Raw genomic sequence first — 22,657 nt, 5'->3', positions numbered from 1 at the left:
TCCTTCTAATGTCTCTGGCTTCAAACACTAAGTAAGTAAGGATTATTTGGAGCAGTGACTCATGCAAAGCACCTTTTATAAGAATCCAAACTAAAAATCTGAAGTTGGAGATGAACCACTTTAATATGAAGACAAATATCCAACTGTAATAAAAGCAGTTTCCACACGTGTATCCTGGTCTCAGCCTATCTGCGCCCTTCTCCCAGTGAGATTAATAACATTCACAATGCAATAACAGAGGAGTTGCTCCATTAAGTGACAGTGTCAGCAGAGCCACAAAGCTGCTGTCATCACCTGTCATCCATCACCGCACCACCTCACTCCACTCGCACCCTACATCCATAATGCTTCATTAAAACAGGAAACATGGCTGCAATAAAGAAATGATCCAAGGACCTCAGAGTGCAGTTAGCTTACCGAATCTATTAGATAGTTTATAACACCAGAACAACTCTTAGTAAAAACTAAACTGGGTTCGACTAGCGAGGCCTGAGAAACACCAAATGCAAACCTCTGAGGCATTTCCTGTTTTATCATCTTTTTTGACCATATTTTATATAATAAACATACTTTTCTAGGAAGCTACATCCATCTTTTATATACAGTCATAGTGTGTTTTCCAAAGTACAGCTTTTACTAAGCAGCTCCCTGTGCAGCATAAACTCATTATAAAAGTGTTTACTGTGGTCCCAGAGCGAAGGTGCTGCAGGCCTGATTCTTTTTGAATTCACGACTTGCCCTCTGCTGGCCATTGAAAAGAGTGCAGTTCTGCAGGATTTCTGCACTGGCCTCACCATTCATCCCATGACATCCAGTCAAGACAACAATACCAGGGCTCTTATTATGAAAGTTCAGTTTCTACTGCTGTTAGCTAGCATGGCAGACATGACGGTAAATCCTCTGGACATTTGTTTGGGGACCAGGAAATAATTTCCAGATAAATCTCATATAACACATCATAAAATGTTTGTTGACTCTGTTGACGAATTTAGGTTTAAAAAGCATTTTCCACCACAGGTTACGCTTCTCATACGGTTGCTACGGTTACTTTTACCTCCACAGGATGACAAACTTACAGTAGAAATATTTTCAGTACGTGTGGTATTATTTCTTATTTATTTGAAGAAGAACGGGCACATCATGGCCACTACCAGCACAAACGTAATGAAATTCTCTGAGCAATGCTGCATGAACATATTCACAGACTGCTCACTTAGTTGCCTATGACAACATTAGCAGCAGAAACTGTGAATGCAGCTCAGCTTTAGGCATAATTAAAAGAATGTTTCCTTCGCTCTGTCTGCTGGGTGCCAGGTCGTGTTTACCTCTGCTAGCAGTTTTAGGACACAGAATGGGTTATATTATGATTCACACATTTTCAAGCCTATCTAAAACAAACATCAGGTAGCTGTATGTACACCTTAATGCTGCAATCACTCCTCCTCATCATAGTTTAAGAAATTTAGAAAGAAGTGAGCTCGTTAGATCTCTGCAGTGCATCCCTGCATGAAGATGGCAGTGTGACGTTACAGCAGCCCCCACATAGCACACCTGAATATCTCTGACACTCCTGCTTCGCCAGTGCTTCACCACAATATTATTCAATCCTACTTTCTGTCCTGATATACAGTGTGACTTGAGAGATCATAAATATACAGACAGGTTTGTGCCTTTCTAAGCTGTTCCATAATATAAACATGTCATAGATGGACACGAAATATGTTCTAGACAAATTTTAAGAATAATCAAAGAAGACTCAGATAGAGATTCGCCATTAAAGATGAGGGGAACATGGAAATGTTCACATAATCAACAGAGAAAACAGATGGTGTGATGAGTAAAGGAGGCCATCCATGTCCAACTGGAACGGCCATCTATGAATAGATGTGGTGGCCTATGACACCAACTATCAGCCACATATATATAACGCAGTCCTGAAATCCCTTCCCAAGCTCCGCTCCCACCTCAACCGGGGTGACCTTAGTATCTCACATCATGGTAAGGTGGGGCAACAAGTCACAACCACGTGATGTCAGGCCTGCCTCCAAAGTGACAGCTCCAGTAAATTAAATTCCTTCGACTCCCCGTCAGCTTTTAGAACTGCAGACGTATTTCAGATGAGAAATATCTTCAAGAATCTAAAACTCAAATACTTGAGGCTTTTTCTGCTTGATATCACCATCCTTATTCTGAAGATCAAAAAAGATCAGACGTGCATCCCACTTTGCAACCCACAATCCCCCCACCATCGCCTCTCAGGCTGCATCTGACATAATTAAAGTCATATGTGTTGTCACAGATGCTCGTTCTACTTTGTGTTGGGATTTACGCACATGGAAGGAACAGGAGGTCCCAGAACAAAGGCCATGATGGGAAATTTAAATGACTTTACAAAGCCTGAAAAAGCAACGGGATCTGAAGACTTTAGGTTGAAAACTGCTAGTTTTTCTTGACTGGAAAAATCTGATAGAAAGAGAAATGTGGGAAATAGTCTACCTCACTGTTGAGTATAAAAATGTAATCAGATAAAGTAACAACTGTAAAAATGAAAGCAGAAACCCAGACTGCCTGAGGGTTATTGATGAAAATTACAGCCAAATCTGTCTCACTGGCTTCATCTGTCTCCTTTAACATCAGATACGAAAACATGCAGTGAATTTTCACAGAAAGCAGAATGCTGAAAATCATCCTTACATGAAATCAGCAGCACTTACAGCTCATAAATAACATGGTAACAATGGGGTGATCATTAAATAATAAAAAGGCAATAAGTACCACGTAGTATCAAAGTAATAAATACCAAATAACCCCGTGACAGCTTGACATTAAAAGCGATTATATGTAATTCACAAAATTAGGAACTAAAGGACAGCTTTGCCCCCATCTCTAAGGGACAAAACATCATCTATATCTGCCAATTTATTCTTTCGGCCACTACTGACTGTTTAGACCTCTCTCAGTCAGTAAATAGCAGCTTCACTTTAATGCTCTGCTCTGTGAAATGGTGACATCTTACAAGTATCTAGGGATCATTATAGATCAGAATTTGTCATTTAAAACTCACATTCAAAGGCTTGTGTCTAGTTAAAACTAAAACTAAGTTACTTTTTTAGAAATCAATCCTGTTTCTCCCTCCAAGTGAGAAAACACTTGATTCATGCAACTTTTTGACTTTTATTGGATGAAGGTGATCTGCTTTTTATGAATGCACCTGGCCAATACCTAAAGAGGTTGGATGCCGTCTGCCATTGCGCTTTATGTTTTATTACTGGCTATGGAAATCGTGTACATCATTGTTCTTTGTATGCTGCTGCTAAATGTCAATCTTTGTATATTTGCAGATTTTCCCATTGGTTGGTCTTTATCTATCAATCTCCTTGGGCTGGTTCCCTCTTATTTATCTGTTTATATGTGTAAAAACCACAACCAACACAGCCTTTGTTCTCACAATATCATACAATTGATTGGCAAAATTAGGGAAAAGAGCTTTTAAGGGCTTCACCAACTGAACAAGACCCCAGTATACTTTGGCTCCTCCACTTGGGGAAGCAACTTAACTCATCCTCAATCCAGAGTGACTACTCCACCCTTTTCAATCACGACCTCAGACGTGGCGGTGCTGATTCTCATCCCAGCTGCTTTACACTTAACAGCAAACTGGCCCAGTGTGAGTTAGAGGTCACCGCTCGGTGAAGCCAGGGGCGAGGCAAGACCACTGATTCCAGCATCCTCCACCGAATAGCTCAAGAACAGAAGGGCAGCTCTGACCCAGTTCAGTGCCCACTGGGGCCTCGCTACGGTTGAAGGCATGCAGGAATCTCCAGACGACACCTCAAGGGACGCAATGAAATCCTTTCTCCAAGGCAAAAGCCCCGTAGACTGGTTAGGCAAACTCTCAAAGACACTCAAGTATTTCAAGAGGTTAAAGCTCTGGTCCAGTTTTGCTTGACTAGACTGCACTCCTTAATTTGAGGTTTACTTAACAGACAAACTCTACTCTCCAGCACCCAGGCTTAGACCATCCCAGGCAGGCTGATTTTCAAAGTAATAATGTGGTGATTAAATGTTAATGCTGTGACTTCTTACTTGTAAACACTTGTTTTCTGTAGAATAATTATAAATAAATTAATAAATTAGCCGTTTGTGTTTTATTTCATAGTAATAGTAGATTACTCTTTCAAACAAGTTTATTATTCATTAGTTTGGAGAACTATCTGTGATGCAGTAATCACTCTGTGAAAATTCATGCGTTTTGCAGCATTCACGGTCCTCCTACTTCCTGAATAAAAAGCGTACTGTGCCAGGGTTTAATGCTTCAGGTCCCGACAAACCGTCCGCAGGTGAAGCTGTGACATGCTCGGCTGGCAGCAGCAGATATGAGGTGTCAGTCAGGACAGGTGTATGCAGCTGATGGCTGAGACTCCTGTCACTGTTTAAATGAGCAAACCTGAGACACTGCAGACAAAACCGCAGGTACTGAGTGTCTGACTGACCGCCCCCTCCTTTGCCTGTCAGGCACCAACGATGAAACAAAAAACAAAAACCTGAGAGTGTCGCGCTGAAAACACTTTAATTAGACGGGTGGCAGTCGTCTATTAAATAGAGTTCACCACCTGTGCGGTGACTGATGGCATGAAAACAGAATGTTTCCTCTTTTCTCAGTTTTTCGCGATATTACTTTTTTTTTTTAAGGAGGGTTTAAAATGTATTTGAATTCAATTACAAAAAGAAGCTGAATAGCTAATGCAATTAATTCCAAATTCTTGGAAATTTATTATTTAAAACAACAGACTGAGTCTAATTAAAGATTTAATCATGCTTATAAAGGCTATATTAGTGCAAATAATAAAGGGATATCTAATCTACTATCAGACAATCTCTACATAACTATATTAAAGCGGGCGAAATAAGTTAATATATGGTAAAAAAAAAAAAAAAAAAAAAAAAAAAAGAAGACTGGCTAACTATATGAAGGTCTACCACCTCAAGCTCAGGCCTGTGCAGAAACACAATGTGATCCTTGTTTTAGGACTGTAATGTGATTTTGTAATGGATGTAAGTTTATCAAGGTTATGAACCCACAGAACAATTTCATTTTAGTGCTACTTCAATTAGAAATGTGTTAACTAGAATCAAAAAGGTAGCTGTTTGTTACAAATGTGACTGATAGTAAAAACAAAACAAAAAAACAAAACCCTAAAACTAAAATACCTAATTTAAATAAAAGATTTACTAATACTGGGAAAAAAGAGATTTCATATCAAAGAGAAAGAACCAGTAGAACAAATATCTGTATTTGAATGAACATTAGATTAATCTGAAAACAGGGGATTGAATAAAAATGGATATAATTTAACGCAAATTTTTAGTTCAATCTCATGAATAAAAGCTGAATGTCTGCACTTCAAACACATCTTCTTTGATTCAAAATCCACTGTGATCATATGCAGACGCAAAATCACAAAGTCATACGTCATTGACGAATTACTTACTGACCGAACTCGTGTGTGTCTGCAGTCTGCTGTCAGCCAAAATGTTAACAAGGACACTTTCGACTGTTCAAAACCTACAAGTGACTCAACAGTGTTTTATACTGTCTGTATTTTCCCTTATTTTTAACTGCACCTGCTAGGATGGTGGGGGCAAAGCACACAACGACCAAATAACAAAAACACAGTTCGAGTGACGCGACCGGTAAAGGGTGGGTGGTACAGTGACATTAGATGCTGGTGTGTAAGAGAAGAACCATGCAAACCAACAATAATGTGCCTGCTGCTTAAAGGATACTCCCTTCTTTGCTGGTTTCTTGCATGCTTTCCATCCCTGGAAGGGCAGCAGCTACACGCCGAAACAGCTGAAAAACAAGAGCAGAATAAAGACAGGGTCACACAACACTTAGCGTCTAATCTAATCCTAATACATTTGCTGATTAGCTCAGGTGGTGGCATATTAGGGTCAAAAAATAAAGGTAAATACAAAATAAAGCATATTAATTGTTATTACATTAAAGTATTACATTATTAATTGAAAGAGCTGGGGAAGGGATAAATAAATCCTCTGAAAAATATGAGCTGGGCCACTCCACATCAAGGAAATCTAAACAGAAAATGTGAGTTATGTTGTCTGAGGCAATTTTCCCAAGGCAAATTAGATCCGGGTGAGAAGCCAGACAAGGAGCGAATCAGATAACCCCTTATTTAAAAAAAATTAAATAAATAAAGTAGAGGCTTGGGGGTGAGCCATGCCTGTTCTTTAGATTGTGCCACTGATGTTTGGCTGCAGTTTATAACAGAGCCTAAACATGTCTTCAGTCCTGAACATTTCATCAAATGTAACAAATTTGGACGTGCCTGTAAGGCAGAAAATATTCATTGTATATCAACGTAAAATTTTTCATTAAAATTTCATTAAAAATATTAAAATTATTATACACAAAAAAGTCAGCTGACAGTGATGGGCCAGGTTGGAGGATTCTTCATCGAATTACTCTAAAGTCACAAATTTGCAAATGATAACACCATTTTAAAATGACCCCAAATATCTTGTCGGCAATCTGTGACAAGTTACACCCCGATAACAAATCATGTTTATAGACCAGTATAGGTAATAAAAATAAATGCCTTCTGCTGTAAGGCTGGCACAGCCCAGCAGCTTGTAAAAGGCAGGACTGTGACCTTTATTCGGCAGGTCTCACAGTGCTCTGTTCAGCGGTGCCATTTCACTGTTAGTGCCCAGAAATAAGGTGAAGAATAGCCTCCTCTGTCTCCGCTGCTGTGTGGCGAGCGAGGCGCCCGCCAGGAACACCATTCACTGACAGACACAGTGCAGCTTCCCTTCATCTCACTGCTTATTAACTTCACAGACAGTCATTGTTTCCAACAAAGATCATCTGTTCAGGAACAGAAACACCTTTGATGAACCAGGCTATGCTTCTCTTTGTATCTGAAACCCCTAAATCTTTTCTAAACATTAGTGTTAGTAAGTAAATGTCATTTAGAGAATGAATGCAGAGCTTTGCCTTGGTAGCAGCAGCAGCCGAGTTTTTGACCAACAGTGCTAACAAATGAATTTTTCGATAAGAAACAGCTTTATTGCACCATTCTCTGTTTTGGATGTGAACACACTGCAGCTAAAATAAACATGGAGGGTATAAATATGGAGGAAGAAACACTCCATCCTCATCAAGTGAATTTTGCTATGATTCAGCCACGGTATTACAGGAATAGAGGCTTATTCCAGTTCGGTTTTCCAGTTAGCTTCACCTCAGCTAACTGGAAATCCAGAACTGGATCTCTGGATCATGTTTGTGCTGTTGTTCATGTGTTAATCGATCAGAATTTATTATTTAACAGTCACACTGCCAGCTCACCACTTACAGTATTTTAATGAAGAAATAAATAAAAAGAAAAACACGACAAATGTCTGTGGTTTCACACATGAGCGAAGGGAACAGGCACAGCAGGTCATAAGCCTGGTAACAAATAATAATTATATTAAATAACTTGGCTTGCTGTGCGGGTAATTGTACTGAACAGACTGTCCAAGAAGTGGGAGCTTCACCTTTGATGAGTGAAATTCTGGGATTTTATTTGGATGTTGCTGAGCACTAATTAGCAGGTATCTGTGTCAAGCTTAATAACCAAGCCAGCAAACTTTAGCATACAACTCAGCACTCCACCCTAAATAATATGGTCACTGCTGTCTCCAAAAAGCCAACATGCCAGTGGCCAAAATGCTCCCACATGCAGCTACAGATGTGGAACGATGAGGCCTGAGATGCTATTTAAGGATCCAGGATTCAACATACTGAAACCTGAAGACTGCCAGCAAGGCACGTTGAATGCAAATCACGTATTAAGAAAGAAATCGGCCGTGAAACCGTTTTATGAGACAGGAAGTCTCTTCTGCGTGTTTATCAGACCTCAGGGACGCACACAGTGAATGTAAACAAAAATCTCCACGGGGCACCTTTAAGCTGCCCTCCATCCAGGCAGCTTTTCAGTGACTGCACCTGTCACTCACAGGGAGAAATGGCAAACGCTCAACACAAGGCTCCCTCTGAACCCACTCACCTGTTTGACGTTGTAACCCGTCTTGGCACTGGTCTCTATGAACATGACGCTCAGCTCTTTAGCCCTCTGTTCGCCTTCCTCGATTGTGATTTGCCTGTAAATGAAGAGCCGTTTCAATCAAAACACTGCAGATTGGAGATAAGAATACACTGTTTATCTGGACACAAAGCCAAGGCTAATTTTGTCATATTAACATTCATCAAAGACAAATGGATGCTGCAGAGAGACTCACTGTGAAGTGCACGATTAGCAGCTTATTATTTTAGGCTGTGAGGATACACCAGGCTTGGCTAATGTGCTGAAAGTGATTAATTACTTTGTCCTGGGAGAAATTAATAACAGCCAATTTGCATTACATTTTAATGAATCTGGCAGCGATTGTTTGGCTCTCGCTGTGAAACTGAGACTGTGTCAGGTGTCCATTAACACAAACAGAGAGATCAGCTCAATCCTGCTGACTCCACAGCCTCAACAGCCAGCAGGTTCGTTAAGACAAGCGGCTTAAATCGGCCCCGGAAAACTAGACCAGTCTGTCCTCACAGAAAGCATTGTTAGGTGTTTACTCCGTTAAAAACATCCGACTGATCTCTTCAAAGCTTCAAACACGGCAGCCTCATATTTTACCGCTTCCTGCCTCTTTCAGTAACGTCACGTTTGCGCAGAAGAAAGAGATTCGAGGATAGAAATAGAAGTTCCTGCAGCGAGAACAGAAAACAGTGCACTAGAGACGTATTTACATAATAACACCACCTGACAGAGTTGCACCAGAGCTTCTGGGACTATTTCTGGATGCATTTGTCTGACTTCCAACTTAAACAACATGGTGCCTTAGTCATCATCAGACAAGCAGTTGGAAAGAAAAGTGCGTGATGGATGTGGGATATGTGGCATCCTAGCAACGCTCACGCACACTTGAAAAGCACTACAGTTGTAATCGAAATGACTGACATCAGCTCTCTCTCGCGGCACAGATTATCCCAACAATAATGTCACTCACAGTAATCAAATCCCTTCACAAAAGCACTGATTTGATCATTATTCCCTTTTCATTAAAATACACTTTACCAGACCAGGTGATTCTTTTTTTTTAATATGTATAGACTTTTGGATTTTAGGTTTAACAGTGAAGCTGGGAGAAAAACATGCACCAAACAGCCTCAGGGTGGATAAGACATTAGCCTTACAGGCTAATGAATACCAACAAGTGATGGTTTTGTGGATTTTTTTATGGCTTTCTGCTTGTAGTTTGAGTCAAATTGACCAATCACATTTGTGCAGAATTTCGAAGAGCACGCAGGGAACCAGTGCCCGTATTGGATAAGCAGTTTTGGTGACAACTGGTTGAATGAGGCTGAACTTTTCAGCTCAGTTCTGACATCAAGGGTCAGCAGGGCGTGGCTGTGGCTTAGAAGGTAGATCAGGTCGCAAGATTGGAGATTTGATCCCTAGCTCCTCTTGTCTGCATGTCAAGACATGGTTGGGGGTAAGATGTAGGATCAAAAACATAGAAGAAAAAAAGGGACTAAAACAATGTGGTGAGCTGCTTCCTGTCTTCACACCAGGCCTCGCATAGCTGAGGCTGCCTGGTGTATGATGCACACTAGATTTCTCTGATACAGAGCTCCTGGGGATGTACGGTACCTAAACTCTGCATACTTTATCTCCCCTAAGCACTAAGCACTGTGAAAAGCTCCACCACACATGAATAAACAAAGCAACAAACACAAAGAGAGCCCGGCTCAGAGAGGTGCTCCTCCTGATAATCATTTCATCACACCACAGCACATCACCACACATGAATCTCTGTTGCTCCTCAAGAAATCTTAAAAAATTTAAACAATGACTTATTTTAAAATCGTTGTAAAGGTAAAAAAAAATAAAATAAATAAAATAAAAAAAGGGGTTTTGCAACCAGAGGAGTCGCCCCCTGCTGGCCTAAAAAGAATGCCGGTTCAAGGCTTGCATTCACATGTAGTCCAAAATATGGCTCCACCAAACTAATATTGACGCTTTTCTTATGCCTACATGGACACTGTAGTCAACTAGAAACTAAAGCTGTTTGTGGAAAAATGATTTTAGTTAACTGAAAGGAAAAAAAAAGTCATCTAACAAAAATGATGTGCACATATTACATAGGAAAATGTTTAAGATTCAGTGTTAGTCACAAATTGCCTGAAGAGGCTGAGAACAGTCTGTACAGCTTTCAGTGAATTTCCTGTACAAAAAGCTGTTTGCATTGTAATATATTGTATAATGGTAACAATTATGGAGTATCATCTGTTGCAAGTCCAAGCACATAAGCAAGAGATAGGACACTATGTAGTATTGTTTCATTAAGATTTTGCTGGTTGAAACTGGAGCACTAAAAACCTGCAGGGTTTCAGATTTCCTGCACTGATTTCAACAAACTGCTGTCAGGCTTGGAACTACTGATTTACCTAAGCACGCTGGAAGAGGATGGTGAGGTGATGTTAATGCACTGAACAGCCTTTACTTCTATACCACGGAACATTTACTGGAAGGCTTTAACGTCCACACTGCATTAAAGGAAAAACTAAACTGCACCGAAGCTAAATTATCATCAAATTAAAGACAAAAAGGTTCAGTGAGTTTAAGCACTTTAGCTGGAGGCACACATTTCTAAAATAGCTTGAAGCTTATTAAACATATAAAGACATCACCTGAAATTCCACCAGCTGAAGATGATAAATATACTTCTTACACTGCGTGGGATAATTTATGTGTGTGTATACACCACTGCAGACCTGCAGCTCCCACGCAGTCTCAGTGTAACCTCAAACCAGAGCTTTTTTACTTCGCCTGTTGTTTTTGTGGCCATGAACCTTTATTGACAGGTCCAGCGAGACACATTCTGAAAGTTGCAATCAGCAGCATTTTTTCCTGCTTCCTCTTCACAGTTACTGACAGGCTGAGAGTTCAGACACAAACATGCCAAAGGGAATTTCTCTCTAAGGCCGTCAAAGTTGCTGCTACTGCATGCTAAAATAAAGCTGGCCATAACATTTAAATTACTTGATTGTGGAGGAAAACCCAACATTCAGTAAAGTTTTGTATTTCACAAATGGAGAAAGAAAGATAAAGACTTCCTGAGTATATTTACAATTAATCAGTAAATCAGGGGATCGGTTTTAGTTCTCGCACCCATGTTTACAGACAGAAACCTACTCTTACGTTTCATTCGTTACCACGCTCAAAGTCAACCTTCCAGTTAGCAAGCGGTCATTTATAACCATTTATAACCAAAGTTCTGTTACTTTTCATAGCCTTTTATTTCCCCACAGGAACTGACCCTTGCAGTGGTGTGGCGGGAACAATGGGAAGCACTGTGAGGTCATTTATCATTCAGTCAAACTGGCTGTGGTTCATACAATCATGGGAAAAAAAGATAGTTCATCCTCTGTCAGTTCAAAGGTTTTACACGTCAGGACACAATAAAGAATTAGCCGGTCCCTATCAGGTCTTAGAATTAATGTAAAAGTAATGCAACAACAAATGACACACGTGCCTTTCTCTTATTTTCTCTCCTTTCTCTTATCATGTAGTTCCCTGAGTCATGTAGACTCAGGGAACTAATACTAGGAAACTTAAACTACGAAAACAAACCAGGAAGTACGAACTAGAATTTGGTTAGGAACACAGAGGGAATAACAGACAGCATGAGACACAGGAGGAGAGCACAACTGGGAGTAATCAGACCTAACAAGACAAAGACTGTCAAAGTAAAACAGGACGTATAACACAGAGTCGCGGACTTGACACTGAGACAGAAGCATGAACTGTGGAACAGGGAAAAAAAGCACAGAGAAGACATGACACGGACACTGGGAAGATACACTGACTGAAATTAGGAACAAAATATAACCTCAAGAGAACTATAACCATGAATAAAAAATAATCAAGAAATATAGATTAAATACAAAATACTGGGTCACACCAAGGACATACCAAGGACACACCATGACATTCTCTTGGAGATTTGTTGCTGTGCTTGGGATCACTGTCCTGTTAATTACCCAGTCTGCCTCACATTTGACTCTAGAATAATTAATTAATATTTATTTGTATGAGGTGAACATGCTAACCGAGGCCCTTATAGTCTGAGTTCTAGCTCTTTCATTTTTTCCAGTTTCTTAGAGCATAGTGTTAACACACACCTGAAATCTCCAGACTAGCAAACCACCAAAACTTCAGCTTGGCAGATAACTCATGGGTAAAAATTTTACTAAGGTATAAGGTATGCCCACATTGTAATGTCACAGTTTGCTGGATGTACTTCTTGGACTTCCTCACAACAAATGTTTTTATGTAAACAAAAACAAAATTTTAAAAACTGTATAATAATATCATCAATTTGGTTATTTTAACTGATATAACAGCTTGGCTGCACTAGGCTTTGTCTCCGTCTGTATTTCAACACATACTCTGCATAAATAAATAACATGTAGTGGGTAAGTTAAATGTTTTGCACTTCTAAATGGTTTCAGAAAAAAAGACGGAGAAAAAGGCAGTAACTTTCTAAAAGACTTGCTGGTCATTTTCATTCAATTTTCACATCACATAGTTTTTACCATCTGAAATTGATCTCCAGCCTGCATTTTATACACAACACATTTTTGCACCAGGACAAAAGTAATTTTATGGTTCAATTCTCTCTTTATTTCCTCCTGTCCACTAACGTATATTTCTGCTCCATGTCCTCTCAGCCGGCCCACTTGAAATCAGTCTCAGGTTTATTAAACACTGCGTCTCATCAGCAGTTTCTCACCTACTCTTTCCTCCACAGACACAGTCTGCAGCTTCATATAGAATATGAATAAAAATGAATTCCCTCATGCACACAGCTCATGATGCTCAAGTGTCCCTACAGACGAAAACACTAAAGCAAGCAATAATTTTCCCTCTTTGAAGCAGGCTGTCTGACAGGAAGTCCTCCAAATACAGGAGCCCCCCCCCATAATCACTATAATAATAATACTAATAATAATAGTAATAAGCATAGCCAGTTTATTTCTCATTGGGGTGGCGTAAATATTTATATAAGATTTTTCAGTCCAACATCTAACATCAGCTGGCTGCAACATACTGATGACCTCCTCAGGTATGCCCCGCCTTTCATCCTACAACAGCTGCAGTTACAAAGCCATGGCATGAAGGCGTCACAACCCGCATGGTTTATTGACTTTGAAACTGATGGAGCAGCAGCTGCAATGGGCCTGTGCAGAGGAGCAGCCACACTCCTGTGTGGAAAGATCAACCCTGACTGTCATATTCACCGCATCAATCTCAGGTCAGAATCTGTGATCCGTGCTACTGTAGAACACATCGCAGACTGATTCATTTTCACATTTCTGACTCTTAAACTCCAAAAGACTGTGGCTGATCTCAGTAAACAAACAGGGTCACCTCCTCTCCTGTTGGAAGGTTTCCAGATGTGGGCGTTCCAGGAAACCCTCCACAGAAAAACAGAGCTAATCCATCATCAAAGCAGGCTGCTTTCTTGGAAATTTGCGGTAGCACATTATTTACTTTTTCTTTACAATGTTGTCGGTTCTAGCCAAATCTGGCCAAATGATGGTAAATCCTCTGATAAAAATGCTTATTCTCTTTTATCAGAGGATACACCGGATCATCCTTTATAATTCAACATTCATGAACACCAAAGGTCAATGTAACTGACAAGATCTAAATTTTAACTTTTGCATCAAACTTGCTTGATTTCAGTTTTGGTGTCCACATAGATTTAGAAGTCTCTCCAACAAAGATCTGTTCATTAGATCAGAGCGACATACCTCTTGTCTGCCAAGTCTGTTTTATTGCCAACAAGCATGATTATGACATCACTGCCTCGCTCCGTTCTCACATCATCGATCCATTTTGATGTCTGCTGGAAAGAATTGACATCTGTTGAAAAAATTAAAATATAAAAAAAAACTGTTAAAAAACTAACATCAGACTCAAATGACTGACATTTGATTTGATTTTTAAACATGCGTGGTAGTGCCAACACAGGTGCCCCACAGGAAAATCTATTTGTATAATAAAAAGGATTGTAATAAATTATAAGGCTGTGTGTCCCATTTACGAAAATGTATGACATTTTATGATGTTGTTTATCATAAAATAATGCAAAAAATGTTCTAGGCAAAATTCGAGTCACTATCAGACTGTGTAAAGATTTTTCTTTTTAATCCACAAGACAAAATATGATATCAGATTATTTTCTAATTTTGCTGTAGACGATGTATTTCTATTGAATGGGTGACAAAAACACGAAAACGTAATTCACTTTTGGTTTTCAGGTTTGATAACGAAAACCTAATAAATGATGATTTTCGCACAAATTTTTCATGTTTTTCTTGGAAATTCACTGTTTTTTTCTAAAATATTTCTCATAGATTTGTTTTATTTTTTTCTCCCAGTGTGACATTTTTTCAGCAAAGTTATACTAGTTTCTCCATGTAATTATTGATTACTTAATAATTATCATTAGTCAATCATTTCTATTAAATTTGCCACTGTTTTCACATAAATTTATCATTTCAGTCTTGAATTTATTTATTTTTCTCCTTTTTGGTTGGACTTTTGTTGTTTTTTTCCATCAGTGTTGGAAAATATGTAATTTTGTAATTTCACTGTGAAAAACAGTAGTAACAGTTAGAACCTCACTGATAATCTTGCATTAATAAAGAAGATTTACAGTTTTAAAAATGACTCCCGGTCAAAAAATATTAGCTGGTAGAGGACGTATTGAAGTGCACATGAATATGGTTAGTACTGTATATGGAAATATACAATAAATCAACATACAACACAGCTACTTCTGGCTCTGGAACATGTTAAGGTTACTAATAAATTCCTTTGACCTTGTCGGGTTGAATGAGTATGCATGCTGGCCAGCATGTAGATAAAGGGTCATGTTGTATTCTTGGACTGGGAATTTGATGAGACAAGACTCCATGTTTTTTTCAAGGTTAAAGAGAACATGGGTTAAGGAGGAGTGGATAGTGTTTTTTAATAAAGCGGGGTTAAAATTAATTTCCTACATGCTGAGTGTCTCAATTGTTTTCTCTTTTGGACAGAAAACATGATCCAGATAAAGCTACACAGTACAAGGAGAAGCAAAACCAGAAAGAAATATGTTGTGGAGAAGCAGAAAAATGGTTGTTGTTAAGGGTGGAAAGATAAATCGGAACGTGAAATGAAATCTAAGTGACAAAAATTTTGCTCCTTCTATTTGTTTCAATCACTTTTGATGGGAAATATCAAGATGAAACGTGATATTTGTAGAATCTGATTGTGGAAATCCAACTGTTTCACAAAATAAGATACAAAATGTGAAGTAGGAATGACTTCAGCAAGTGTAGCTCAGGGTCCTCCAGCCAAAGCATCCGATGGCCTTTATGTAAGTTTAGAGCAGCTCATTCTTCTGTGAGCAGTACACAGAATAATTAAAATAGGACAACACAAACAATGAACTTTACTCTTCAATAAGATTTCACAGAGTCAGGTCTTAACCACCTGTTTTGCTTCTCGGGTCGATATGAGGTCACTTTTTAATGCTGCCGTTTTCAATTGAAGTTAAACATCTGGCTGGTTAGTGTTAATAAAGTGCAGCTTCAAATAAACTCTGCTTGGACTTACAAACAATTCCGTCTTCAGGAAAAACACCTGTTAGCCTTGAGTAACGTTATCTTTACCTCACCTGTTCCTTGTTGCAATCTCTAAACCAATCTCTAATATAATGGAGAACTTCCGTGGACTTCCTGTTTCAAAGGGAGTGCCGGCAAGCTACTCCAGAAGGGGCTTTCTGAAGCTTTTTGATCAAAGTAGTTAAGACACTAGATACAGTTCACTTTTATTTCTTTTAATTGGAGTAAAATACCTTAATGACATCACAGCCTCATGAGCCACTTTAGAAAGTGAGAAGCAGCAGAGATTTTATAGTATCAGCCTCTAGATAGCATCAACCACCACAAAGAGCTTCTTCTTCTACACACCTGGACATTTCTGATGGACTTTGACTACGCTCCTAACGTCTGTTGGAGTTATCGTTTGGAAACAGGCACTATTAAGGGAGCCTACCCTGTCATAAATCCTTAAAGGCCCAATCAGCATGCATTAGTTCAAAGTTTTATGAGCACTTTATGAGCAAATTTAAGCTCCCTGTAAGAACAATTAAAGGACATAAGCCTCAACATATTATCTGCCCACTAACCATTACCCAGCATGCCTTTTAGCAGAGTAACTGCGGCATTATTAGTGTTAATAATTAATAAACATAGACAGGCTATTGTGTGCCATGTTGTGAAAAGAGCTACCTGTACAGAATTAATGCATCATATGATTAGAGCTGTGAGTATGAAGGGTGCACAGTTAATATAGGGCCCCTCTCAATACTCTGCAGCTCTTCTGCCTGCAGATAATAAAACACATTTAACCCTCTGAAAAGCCACAGTGGGTGTTTTGTCTGACTCTGCTGTCAGTAAAGGGAAAAAAGCAAATATTGGAACAGTTTATCAAGAGTTCACCATCTCAAATTTTAATAACTAATATATCTTTGTTGCTCTATGCACCTGTTTTCCTTTCTCACTGTGTTTTTTCCAGTTTGCCAAAAGACAGCTACATGGGAATAAATGATGCCGCCGAGTACACCAGCGACGCTAAACGGAACAAGACCTGTTGACCTGGAGGAGACACTAAGGAGATGACGGGGCTGCAGAGCTGGAGCTAAGAAGAGGAAACATAAACTGTTCCAGCGTCATATGGGGAAGGAGAGATCCTCAGGCAACAAGACTGATGAGTTCAGAGTGCTGATTAAGACACATGGGTGCAGTCTGATGCGCTTCATGGAAACATGGCTTACACACACACTTCCTGGACCACAATGCAGCAGTACTGGGCTTCAGAACGGTTACTGTTGGTGCTGTTTACATTCAATCAGCTGAAGCAGAGGTAGCATGTGACCTATCGAGGGATTACGTTTGTAAATGTGCAGTTTGGCTAAGATCACGCCTGTCTGTTTACATCTTCGAGGTTTACACTTATCTCCATCACTCTCTTTACCATCCCTTTTAATAAATACATTCAAAATACAGTATCCCGGTACCCTTTGCACAGCCTTTTGCATGCTTATCATTAAAACTGTGACATATCAATAAAAAAGAAGCAGCAATTGCACTGACTTGTGATGTCGTAGACCACCACGGCCACGGTGGAGTCCCGTATATAGCTGGGGATGAGGCTCCTGAAGCGCTCTTGTCCTGCTGTGTCCCAGAGTTGCAACCTCACCTGGGGTTCAGAGAGTGAAAGCTGAGGAGGCTGAGATCATTCAGATAGTCAGAGAGCCTGAAAACAGTAAGCTCCCCCCACACACGCAAACATTCATTATTTATACAAGCAGACCTTTCATTTCCAAGATCGTACAGCTGTATGATAGATTTTCTGAGATCAGCAGACACATTTAAACTAGCAGGACTACATGCAGTCAGACAGGTCGTTGTTCCACAGCTGAACACAATCACAGTTCACACAGTTTCTGTCTGAGGGAGACTAACATTTAACATCTCTCTCGTGACATGATACAGCTGTAACTTACCGTTCGATCTTCCAAGTACATGGTTTTCGACAGGAAGTCGATTCCAATTGTGGCCTGGTTTAGGGAAAGAAGATAGCCACGAATCAACATCACTCCAAATATTCAGAAAAGCAAACAGCGAGGAAGTGAATCAGGCACATTAAAGATGCAAAAGGTGAAGAAGGGGACAGACTCTTCATGCAGGCATGATCACATCACCCTCATGTAGGGGATGATCAATATCCACACAACATGGTGAATGTTCAGTTTTATCGCACTGCTGATTCAATTCTAACTACTTACAAGTTTCTAATGTCTAGTGATTCATCATCAAATACAGACACTTGCAGAAGGTCACGGTGTGTCAGCATCACCCTGCAAATGTTCACTTAAATAATAAGAACAGCTGCGTTATTTTACTCTCTGATCGGTTGTTTTAATCACAGCTCTCATCATACATTTACACAGTAACAGCAATCTAATCATTTCCTTATTGTGTCATAAGGCAGATGGCACTGTGTTCCCTCTTCAAAGGATGTTTACTCTCCGCAGCCAAGCCCACAGCTTTCTGCTTTGCTGCCTGCCATGATATCATCAGGTGCTTTGGCTCAGACAAACTGCATCCAAGAAGTCAATATTAAACTGCAGACCTGAGGTTGGTTCTTTTAGTGGATTCAATGGGCTGAAAAATGTACTTTCACATTGAAAATTATGAGCAGGGCTTCTTTTAAAGATATGCAATTAAGTTTGTGAAAAACATTAATTTTAGTAAGGCATTCATCTGGGAAAAACTATCTAACTGACGCCACCAAATCTGCTAATTTTCATGTAGAATCACTTTAGGATATTTATTGAAGTCAGGCAGAATTTTATCTTTCTATCTGTCAGAAGTTACAGATCCTGAAAGGGCAGAAGCTTGGTCGTGCTTTTTAACACACAGTATTTTTTCCATTATTTTTGAGCGCTCATAGCTTCATAAGTATAGCAGACATCTACATGAAATGTTCAGGGCTGAAAAACGGACTTGATCTCTTTTGGAAACTGCAACCAAATGAATTTTAAATCTCACCCCAATTGTCAAAATGTCTTTTTTCCTTAAGAAAGATTTGAGCATCAGTACCACAGGATATCTCATAGTTTGAATAAGTCTGTGCTCTATGTAGCTGTAAATCATAGTAGCAGGACAATCTATGGATTGGATCTATAGCTTTCCAGTGCTGTGATAAGTTAGCAGTTTCTGCTCTCATCTAAATATGATTTAACCTCATATTTAATACATGTTTGTCTTCTGCTCACACTGTGTTTTACAATTTTCTAATAGTTTTTACGAGACGCTTTTACACGCCCACACTTCATTTTTACCACAAAACTGAAGCTGCTCTCACTGAAGAATAAACTGTGACTTCTGTAGTGAATCATGGCTTGCTGAAAAGCACAGCTTGCCTTCTTTCAGGAGCAGTTTTTATTCTTTTGATATCACAAAGGTAACAGTAACAAAACGATAGCTTGGTTGCTTGAACGTCCAACAATACGTCAGGTCTCAAAGGCTTAATGATTTGCAGTCAAGTTGGAGAACTCAATCCAATTCTGTTGGCACCATGTATCTTTAATATTAAGAATAAATTGTTGATGGATATGGATGAGCTTAAAAAAGCATTCAATTACAGTGGATTTAAAAAAAAAAAAAAAAAAGATGTACATCCCTTGTCATGCAGCACATCCAGAGGTTTAGTTTCTTGATTTATACGTGGAGGGAAGAGGGTGTAAAAGGTTCAGTAGTAGCTGGCACAACCAGCTGCTACTAAGTCTGCAGCTGCAGCTTTGAGGTGTCTGACCTCGGCCTGCAAACAGGAGTGGCCAGTTGGAGCCGATACTGTGGACGGGTGACAGGTCTGGATCAGAGGATGAAGATGCACACAACAATAATTGTGCTGATCTCTAAATAAGGAGCTGGATGTATATATTGTGTTTTTTTCTGTGCTGAGCAGCTCTGCGGGGTGCCCACTGCCCACTTTGACAGAACTGGGCATCAGCAGCTTGCTCACGCACTCGTTTCCTTGGTAATGCCAGCTACCACAGTGGACTAACTCAGAGAATCTGGCACAAAGGACAGGATGTCATTTATACTGCTGCTTTAGACCCACTCACATCAAGCACTGCCAGGATTAAACTCACCAGCCTCAACAGATTCAAATTATAAACATTAAACATGATTAGAAGTGAAATCTAAAATACCCCGCCCATTTTCTTTCTGGAAGAATATCTTTTATATCCACCAGCATACCGAGGACGACACCAGATTCAGTTTGTGGAAGCTAGGTGAGGAGCAAAACAGCAAAAATTTCCTTTTTTAGAGACGACTCCCTTAAAGAGATAAATAGCCTCCATGTGAGAACAGAAGGACGTCCTGAAGAGCTGATATAAGAAGACCGGTCAAATCCAAGACTAAAAATACCAAGCTAAAGATGAATGTGGTATACTAAGGGGTTAAAAGTGTCATTTTTTAAAACTATCAACACAGACTCGCTTTTAAATTTTTTTTTTTTTTTATATGAGAAAACAAATGCTATTATATATTCTTGAATTAACTTGAAATTGAATTAAATTAAATTGCATTGAAAGAATAAAGATGTTTTTCTGGGGAAGTGGCAGAGGTGCTGTAGACTCTTCTTGGCCCTAGTTTTAAATATAGAATCCCACATGGACAACTATACATGAGAAGGATTAGATCACGAGAAATTATTAATATCCCTTTTAAATCTTTAACCAGCGCGTGTCGTTGGAAGACAGACGAAGCCTTTACAGCCCATCCTGCTGGCATCTAGGGATGAAAATGAATTTAACGGATCGGAGAGAGTTTGGTGACATTATATTTTTAAGTAGTTTGTGTGGTAGTGAATTACAAAGAAATAAACACTGAACAGAAGAGACAGAAAATTACTGGTTGCTGCCTTTATGTTTGTAGAGAATCTGAACATTTCTACTTTCAAGGTCCTCTGTCTGGCAGGGACGCAGATAAAACCCGCAGACCTCGAATCACAGCGAGCAATCACAGCGCCGCAGTCACAGACATTTAAGAACACAAAAAATCCAACTGCTCTTAAGTTTCTAATAGGATGACAGAGTGCATCTATGATGAAGTCTTCATTCTCACTCAGCAGGCTGCAATAAATAGAAATTAGAGCTTCCTGAATTTTATTAATAATATTAGAATCAGTGCACTCATAATTTTTAGTCATTAACATTAAATTTAAGATTTAACCCATGTTTCAGTCCTGGAGCAGGGAAGAGGAAGACGTTGAATTTGAAGTGCTAAATAAGAGAAGACACGGGAGCAGTTCATTGTTTTGCTGTAAGAATGAAAAATAAAACCAGGTAGTGACATCTTCAGCTTGTTTGTTCTATCAAACCCTGAGTTTTATGTGTCGGCAATTCAACTATTAGCCAGTTTAAAACCAGTGCTCTGCTGACTCAGTAACTGCACAGCTCCAAACCTCCTCTGGCATTAACATCAGCATTGAAACTGTGTGCCAGGAGCTTCATGGCACGGGTTTCACTGGCCGAGCAGCTCCTCAAGGTGTGATGCGACAATTATTCATACACTTTAGAATAATAACTTTATTTGTATAGCAGTTACAAAGTGTTTCGTCAATTTGAAAAAACAAAACAAAACAAAACACTGAATATTTTTAAGATATATCAAAGTGTCAAAAAAAGATCACTTTGTCACAACCTATGTACAAAATCTATATTTACGGTTCGGTTTGACAAAGGTGGTTTGGATTAAAACACAACAGTTGCCACTTTTTTTATAGCCCTGTTTGCTTGGTCACGTGGCTGACGAGGCTGTTCCAAAATTTAGGTTCTGCAGCCTCAAAGCGTAGATGCCTCTGGATTTAAAATTAGAGCCTGTATCAGTCAAAAGGCCCTGATAACACGATTCAAGAGACCGACTGCTGGAAGGTGGTCTCAGCAGATTTGTTATATAAGCAGGAGCCTGGCCATGAAAGGTTTTAAAAGCAATTCTGAATTTCACTTTAATTGTTAGCGCTTTGACAGACTGGCGACCTGTCTGTGGTGTACCCTTTCTCTTGCTCTGTGACTGGAGGGACAGGCTCCAGCCCCCAGAGACCCTGAATTAGATATGTGGAAGAAAATGGATGGATGGATGAACAAATTTGGAATACTGATGCCAAAGAAGCACCAAAAAAGTAATATGTCAGCTTCTATCCATCTGTGATTAGACCCTCCCCACGACACCGAATATGTATGAATTGTCCAATAAATCAGATTCACCCCTTGCTACACTAAGCAGCTGCATATTTGGGCACAGCAGACAGATGCAATCACAGCCTGGCAGTCGGGCCTGAGTGACAGCTCCACCACAGCCGACAGGAGCGCTCTGCTCCCAGAGGCCTCTGAGCCCTTTAGCATGTGCTACCAGGCGGTGCGGACGCCTGCTTCTGTCTCTCTCGCGGCTGGATGGCTGCTTGATGGGAGGCTGCTGCTTTAGAGGCAGCAAATGTAGCTCACCTCGCTCACGTCCTCCTGCTGACTAAAGCCACCGCCACGCTCGGTTTCATCTTCCTGATGGCCCTCTGTCTCTGACTTTACTTAAGCTCTTACTTCAAAAGACTCAACTGGATCTGCTCAAATCTAACGCATGAAAATAAAAGCAAGTGAAACCGCGACTTCTTAAATCTGCTCATCGGGACAGATGTCTCCTACGGGCTGTATTCTTATCGTTTTTCCACCCTCACCAGGCAAATCTAGCTTCCCTGCTGAGCAGTCGCATAAACACTCACACTCAACTAATGTGCGCTGAATTTTAATTAATACTCCGTTGTCTCTGGAGTTGAGTCTGCAAAATCATTTACAGCCCTACCTGTCACCGAGCCAGGCGGGAAACAAGAGGCATTAAGACACGGGCAGAGGAGGGCAGCAACCACACACACACACACACACACACACACACACACACACACACACA

At 39.8% G+C, this 22,657-nt stretch overlaps 1 protein-coding gene across 2 annotated transcripts in view; it reads right to left on the bottom strand.

Moving 5' to 3' along the window:
• The window catches only part of rab6ba (RAB6B, member RAS oncogene family a), a 65,952-nt gene that overhangs the window by 7,102 nt on the left and 36,193 nt on the right, over positions 1 to 22,657 (bottom strand). The window contains exons 3-7 of one of the 2 annotated variants that reach the window (XM_014332838.2): positions 17,689 to 17,742; positions 17,276 to 17,411; positions 13,883 to 13,994; positions 8,073 to 8,166; positions 5,788 to 5,854 (exon numbers count right to left, since the gene is read on the bottom strand). In XM_014332838.2, the coding sequence (XP_014188324.1) occupies positions 5,788 to 5,854; positions 8,073 to 8,166; positions 13,883 to 13,994; positions 17,276 to 17,411; positions 17,689 to 17,742 (463 nt within the window). The remainder of the gene's footprint in view (positions 1 to 5,787; positions 5,855 to 8,072; positions 8,167 to 13,882; positions 13,995 to 17,275; positions 17,412 to 17,688; positions 17,743 to 22,657) is intronic. The other variant, XM_005919740.3, reaches the window with a different exon arrangement.

The sequence above is a fragment of the Haplochromis burtoni genome, unplaced genomic scaffold, assembly GCF_018398535.1.
Source record: "Haplochromis burtoni strain Fernald_Lab_line unplaced genomic scaffold, NCSU_Asbu1 Contig_13, whole genome shotgun sequence".
Taxonomy (NCBI): domain Eukaryota; kingdom Metazoa; phylum Chordata; class Actinopteri; order Cichliformes; family Cichlidae; genus Haplochromis; species Haplochromis burtoni.
The sequence above is the reverse complement of the archived record's forward strand: the minus strand, read 5'-3'. Positions and strand labels throughout refer to the sequence as shown.